This window comes from Monodelphis domestica, chromosome 3, assembly GCF_027887165.1.
Source record: "Monodelphis domestica isolate mMonDom1 chromosome 3, mMonDom1.pri, whole genome shotgun sequence".
In the NCBI taxonomy this organism is placed as follows: domain Eukaryota; kingdom Metazoa; phylum Chordata; class Mammalia; order Didelphimorphia; family Didelphidae; genus Monodelphis; species Monodelphis domestica.
In genome coordinates, this window is record NC_077229.1 from 244,637,847 (window position 1) to 244,645,299 (window position 7,453).

The 7,453-nt window shown below is 32.6% G+C and overlaps 1 protein-coding gene across 5 annotated transcripts in view; it reads left to right on the forward strand.

Moving 5' to 3' along the window:
- TMX3 (thioredoxin related transmembrane protein 3) overlaps positions 1 to 7,249 on the forward strand; it is a 127,810-nt gene extending 120,561 nt beyond the window's left edge. For all 5 annotated transcript variants that reach the window (XM_016431706.2, XM_056823606.1, XM_007487772.3 and 2 more), the window contains 2 exons: positions 625 to 693; positions 3,931 to 7,249. In XM_016431706.2, the coding sequence (XP_016287192.1) occupies positions 625 to 693; positions 3,931 to 4,194 (333 nt within the window). In that variant the 3' untranslated portion in view covers positions 4,195 to 7,249. The remainder of the gene's footprint in view (positions 1 to 624; positions 694 to 3,930) is intronic.
- Positions 7,250 to 7,453: the final 204 nt, after the last annotated feature.

Below are 7,453 nucleotides of genomic sequence, written 5' to 3' on the forward strand. Positions count from 1 at the left end.
GAAACTTTCTACTTCTCAATATTATATCCTCTTTTCACTTACATTACACTGTATTTTCATATTCCACCTGATTTTCTGACTGTTATCTCTTCATCTTCATTCTCAGAAATAGGAGCTTACTTAAGAAGGGATCTCAGAGGACATCTCTTCCAATGGAAACGTGATAGGAAATCTCTCAACATACCTAATAAGTAGTCATCTAGCTCATGCATAGGAAACTCCAGTATAGGGTAATCCTCTACTTCTGTAGGTATCCACTTTTAGATAGTTTCAGTTGTTAGGAAATTTGTCTTTGAAACAAGTCAAGCATTATTTTTAGTTCTTCTGGACAAATTTAATAAATCTAATCCATCTTCCACAGGATAGCCCTTTACATATTTCAGGGCACTTATTTCCTTAACAAATTTCCTCTTCTCCAAACTGTGACCTCTGGTTCTTTTAACCAGTCATTATTTGGCTTGATTTTCATGTATCTAAATATCCTAATTTCCCTCTTCGAAATATGCTCTATACTTTTGTCTTGAAAGTATCTTCTAGAATAAATATAATATGATATAAAGAGAAATAAAAACATTGCTGCTTTAAGTGTCTCTATTTAACTGGATATTTTGCCTGAAATTTCAGGGCCGAGGTGGTGATGGAATTTTGCAGAGATTGAAAAGAATATTTTATGATATTAGGACTACTGTTGTGGTAAGTATTTAGTGGGTGATGAAAGCAAATGATAATGAATAGATTTTTATAATTCATCCAAAGTAAAATCATATTACTGTAAAATCTGGAAATAAAAGTGAGTTTATATATTTTGAATTAATCAGACTTAAACCATTCAGTGAGCAGCTAGGTGGCATGTAGATAACATGTTGGTCCTAAAAGTCAGGAAGATGTCTTCTTGATTTCAGATCTGTCCTCAGACATTCATTAACTGTGTGACCCTAGGCAAGTCACTTAATCTTATTTGCCTTAGTTCATCCTCTATAAAATGAGCTGGAGAAAGAAATAGCATAACACTCCAGTGTCTTTCCCAAGAAAACCACAAATAGCGTCACAAAGAGTTGTACATGACAGAAATGACTGAACAACAACAATAGCATGCCATTTATATTTTTATTAATAGATAAACTCATCATCTGGAAAATAGTTACTTCTGAGGATAAGTGAGTTGATTGCAATTCAATAATTGGTCAATTAATAGATTATAATTTAATGTCCTTTATGTTACCTAGCCATCTAGGTAAAGCTTTCCTCTAATTCCTATGGTTAATCCAAAAAGATAGTTGATTTGAAATGCAAGATTCCCTTGTTCTCTTTTGAAAGGATTATTTAATTAACTTGAAGTTCATATCATGTTCTAAGGAGTAAGTAGACTGATAAAACTACTATTACTTGTTAAAATTGAAACCCCCATCCCTGAACTCTAAAAAATGTAAACCAAATAATTTTTAAGCTCCATTCTTCCCTGTCCCCCCATCCAAATTTGCAAGTAATCAGTATCTTTGACATTTAATTTCTTGAAGAATCATGATTTTATTGAGATGGTTCACATTTCTTTTTCAAATTTCATTATTTGTAATTAATTGTTCATTTATAATATAGAGAGTTCCAGTGATGTCATAGATAATTGGAACCATGTGTGGAAAAATAAGAAGAGAAAAAACTAGAATTGATGTTAAAGTTTCTCAGAGACCGTCAAAAACTTAAATTTCAGTCAGCATCTGCCTAATTTTAACTTTTAGGTATCTTTCACATATATTTGAAATTTGAATGGAAAAGTAGCTTTGGTGCCATCCTTTTGAGTCAGGAAGAACTAAACTCACATCCCCTCCTGAAACCTTTTAACCATGTAATAACTAAGAGACAGAAAATGCAATTCATAACCGTTCTGAGTTTTAATTTCATCATCTGAAAAAGGAGGATGATAATAGTTCTATTAAATACCTCACAGGGTCATTAGGAGATCCCAAGGTCACCTTTTAAAATAACTAGCCTTTATAGTCAGAAGTTTCATTTTAATCCCAGGGATTAGATCTTTCTAATCTTGGGGATAGAACTTTCTAAAGTCATATAGACATTTTATGTCTTTATTTTCTCCTATCCAATGACATTCTTCATAGTAATTGTTTTTGCTTTAAGCCCTTATCCTCTTATTCATATAAACAGAACGGAAATTGCAACTTATTAAATTTATTTATAAATCAGATATACCCACATACCTGTCATCTACTATGCACATCTTTTTGTATTGTGTATATATGTATGTATGGAATATTCAGGGACGATAGCACCTCTGGTGTAAGAATTTGCTAAACCCTTTTCAGGGCTGTTCATCCACCTTTGTTGTCTGCCTTCCACCCAACCCTCACTTGTAACTCCGAGAAGCTGTAGTGTGCACAGGGGCCACATCCCAGTAAAACCATCTCAGCAGACTGGCTAAACCAGGCTGATGGTAGCCAAAAGGTTTTAACTATTAATGAGTTGGGGGAAGGCTACCCCAAACACATGAAGACCTCCCCTGGTGGAGTGGAAGGATGAGAACAGCTTGTTCCAAAGGCCATGAAGGCAGCTGAAGTAGGCATTGTGCCACCACCAAGGTCCTCCACCATATCCCAGGCCATCACCAGGAGTCTAGACCTTTGTCTTGCCACTGAACTTAATGACTGGAAGAGAGAGTGAGGCTGAGAACTTTGGGCTACTCTGCCTTGTAAAAATCCAATTCATAAATAAGACTAGATATCACTCCATAATGTGATTTTTCCTCTTCAATAATGAGGGATGAGCAGCAACTATATACATAATATATATACACACATATTTATTACATATGTAAAATAAAACTTATTTGAATTTGTTTTTCTAGGTTATGTTTAGATTATGTTTACCAACTCAGAGGCATTCAGAGCTTTTAATTTTTCTTAAACTAATACATGGTCTTGATCTTTTTAGCAATAATAGGAAAAAAAGATTTTTAGGGAATTTCTAGGACAAAGAAAGAACAAAAGTCCACTTTTGAGGAAATTTAAATTTCAGTGTCTAGAATTTAGTGTACATAAAACAGGAAGAGTGAAATTTCTCCAGCAATAAACATTGGAGTTGATAAGTTCACTAACTGAGGTAGTGTAGAGAGAGGAAAAGAACCAGTAGAGAGTCTTAGGGTACATTTATAATTAGGGTACATTAAGATTGCTGAGTTAAAGAAAACTGTCAAGTAGCAGTTAGATGTCTAGAAATACCAAGGAAGAGAGGGAGAAAGAAGGGGGTGGGAATGGGGAGACAGACAGACAGACAGAGGGAGCAAGAGACTGGTTAGTTACTTATTCTGTTTGCTTTTGTGCAAAGCACAAATGAAAAAAAGTGAAAGTTTACTCTCAAGTTCACATAATTGGGGAAGATAAAAGATAATTCAAATGGAAAAGGCCCAGAGTACAGTGCCCCGAGTACAGTGCCCCGAGCATTCGGGGCTTTACCTGTGGGTTCTGGTAAGTCTACCAATGACTAGAAGTTAAGTCCTGAAGAAGCTTAGAATGCAGGGGCAATATAAATAGTGAGGCCTAGGTCTCTTCCATCTTACTAGAAGCACTAGATTTAGTGATTCTTCTCTTATTCAAACAATATGATTCCATGAAGCAGATCAAATGGGTTTTGGGTGTCCACTCCCTCTTGGTGGTGGCATATCTTTTTGCCATTATCTGTGTCAGAAAGGAGAGAGTAAACCAAGTTCTTTGTGTTCTGTTAAAACCCCTAATTTTTCTGCCTATCTACTTGTTACCGTAAGTAAGTGAAATTTTGAAATTAAAGTTGTTATATGTTGACATTATGAAGTAAAAATACTGATGTGTTGATTTTTGTATTATCACTATAGATGAAAAAACAAAATGTTTTTAATGACAAAATTACATCTAAATAGTACTGAGTTCTGATTCTTTTTTCTAGTCTGTATTCAGAAGCTCACCATTTTTGGGCTGCTTTCTCTTTGGCCTGCCACTGGGTGTCATCAGTATCATGTGTTATGGAATCTACACAGCTGACACAGATGTAGCTTATACAGAAGAACGAATTGAAGTATCTAAAACGGAAATTGAAACTCGAGATGAAAACAATGAGGAAGAAAAAAAGGAAGAAAACAATGAAAATTCTCTAGTACTTTCAGATGCAGAGCAAGAACCCAAAGATATAATGGAAAAGAAAAATGACTGAGTCTCCTATCACTTAGGATATTTGATAGGATTTCTAATAAAAAAAAAAAACTTATTTATTGAATTTAGGCATTTAATCATGATCTTTGCTGAGAAAAACATCTAATCTGTATTTTACTAATGTTGATTACATGGACTAAATCTTCCCATATTTGGAAGAAAGGTGGGTCATATTGATAAGAAATGAAATATTTATCTTTCATTTTTTAAAAAGTAGTCTTTGAGGTTTTAAAGATCATAATGAGAAACTAAATCAGTTTGTATATTCCCTTACCTGAATATTGTCTGGCAAAGTTGAGGTTCTGGGGAAGAATATTTACATCTTTCAGTGAGGCAGAAGACATTTTTGCTTAGAACAATAAGGCAATTACTTTTGAAAAAATTAAAAGTTGGTGTTTATCTTAGTCATTTCAAAGAGAGGACTTTGAATGTCTAAAATTTGTAATGATTTCTCCCACATATGACAACCACTCATGTTATTTAGACTTTGATAGATAAAAATAATTTGACTTTACATCACATGCTAGTTTTATTTTGGTTAAAAGAACACATTTTATTTTTTTGCATTATCATGAAAATTTTTTTAGTCTCCCTCCCAAACCCTAAATCAGCAACCCCATGCTTTACCTCAGTGTCTTGAGGAAAATTATTTAAAGAAATACTTTTAGACCAGTCAAAATCATTAGATTTGCTATTCCACAGAAAATTTCACTCCACTGTGTAGACTATATTTAGGTAACCTAACTTTTAAAAGTTGTTGGCATTAAGTTATGTAATGTCATAAAACAAAAATTCTTATAAAAGGATATCTATTAAGGTCATCCACACATCTCCTTATGGACCCTCTCCTTTTATTTTATACTCTTATTTAAATATTTCACTAAATTTATACAGAGTAATGTCTATAAATTGTTATTTTTACACGACAGTGTTATTTATTTTAGTTTGGGTCTATATTGATAATTTTTTTTTAGCTACCATTTGAACAGTAAGCTTTCAGTTGTTTGTGCATTTAATCTTCACAAAATCATGTTATCCCCTATAATGTATTTTTATTAAATCATGAATTATAAAAGTGATTTCTAATTCAAGTCCGTGCTACTGAAAGTGTAAGTTATCTTGTGTTCTGTTCCCAAGGGGCTATAAAACTTTTGATTAGCACTGAGGCCACAGAGCTCTCTACAGAAACTAAACTTAAACTCTTGATGTTATAAGTACTGAGACAATGTTAACGTCAATTTCATTGTGATTTCTTGGGCTCGTGTTTTTTAACATTTCTTATTGCAGCACTCATTCGTTAAATACCTGCCAGCTTCATTACTTTTCAATGAAACAAATATGTTGTGACTCTGAATTATGTTCCTAAATGAAACTTTTAACTAGTAATGATATACTATGTATAATGTTTTGGCAGATTCCATTCCAGGTAGTACTCATTCGTTCTCTGTTTTGAACATGAATGTTAGCTTTCATATTATATAACACTTAAATTTTTATGGCTTCAGTGCAAAGTTTAGAAAATTATTGATGCCTATATTGTGTAAGTATGAATGCTAAAGAATCATGGATATGAGGAAATTGTTCTGAAAAAGGTCATTGGTTTCTTTTGAACATGTTTCTTTGTCAGATTTAGTTGTCAGCATGATTTTGGACCTTGAAAATCAAATACCCATCTATAATCTCAACCTAAAAATGAGTAACCTCAAGAAAAATAAAAATCTATTATGTGTACAGAATAACCCAGTGATCTTAAGTATTCTGAAGGTTCATATATATGATTTAGTGGTTTCATTTTATTTCTTTTTTAAACTCTATAACTTTGCTCCTGATTTTTTTTTTGGTCCTACTTTACATTTTTTTTTAAATTTCTGTGTCAGGAAGATTTTACTTTTAGTGCCTGAAGAGTAGATGACTCCATTATCACTTTTTTTAAAAATTGTCCTTTTTTTAAAAAAAAAACTTCAGACAGACTAGGAATTTTTAAAAAATTATTTCATCTGCCAATTGATTTAATATAACTTTTGTTTATTATTGTACTTTTCTGTAATCTTGCCTGGGAAAAATGTGAGCAAAGTTATATTGTCAGAAAAAAAATATAAAGTCAGACTCCTTGTTTACTAATTTTTTTCCAAGAAGAACACAGCTACCAGTGGTTTGTGGGGTGCATCATGTTAAAATGAAACAACTACAGTGTGAAAAATTATGTGGTAATTTAGATTTTGGCCCTTATTGAAATTAAGGAGTTTTTTCTTTTTTTTTTAATTCAAGCATAATTTGAGTATCTTATGTAGAATTCAGAAGGTTTGCAGATGCTTGCTGCTACTAAACTGGTGCCTAAGTGATATTTTAAATTAGATTTTTTTCAGCATTTTCAAAGAGAAATCTGGTCAATATTTTTTTCTCAACCAGCCTATATGCCTCACCCCAAATTCTCTTTCTTTTTTACATCATTTCTTCCTTTGGCTAAAACAGCCTAAATCTTTATAGAGGAGATTTCTGATGAGAGTTTCTGTCTCAGTTTCTGTATTCTCTCTTAACAGACACCTGCTGTGGAAATACTATACCAAATATCTGGTGGACTGTGCAGCCTAAGTTTGTAAAAGGCATTTGTCTCACTCAGGTACAGATGAGTCATTAAAATAACCAGCTATGCTGTTGTTTTGTTTTGTTTTGTTTTTTATTAAGCAATTTAAATGCACTCATGTTCTTGTCAGTACTCCATCCCAGAAATACATTTCTGTGGTGTGATGAGCAAAAAAAATCACATACCTATTCTTAATATCTTGATATTGTTGTAATAAATTAGTATGAGAAAAGACAGGTTTGTGACTTAATTTGTGAGACTGGTTTTGGCATTTTATTTTTATATATATATTTTTTTCCTGAAAGAAATTAGATGTCTGAGTCCAAGAGAGGGCAAAAAATAATTTTCTATTACTTTACCTTGGACTAATTCTGTGTTTCTGAAAATCTAACATGCTGAATTTATGATATGCTGCCTTATGTGTACTACATGTAAATCTTTGTTTTTCTATAATAAATTAATTGAAAAGATATATAGTTGTAATGTATTTTTATTGTCCAACATATACTAATAGTCTACTTAGGGTTGGGTAGTTAAGTAGAAATGAAATAGGGGGCTTAGGAAAATACACCATAGCCCTCTAAACTGTTATGTGAATCTTTTGTCATTTTGATGCAATCTACATAATCAGATTTTTTTTTCCCCAAAACAAGTGCACTTTTGGGGGAAGGGGGGT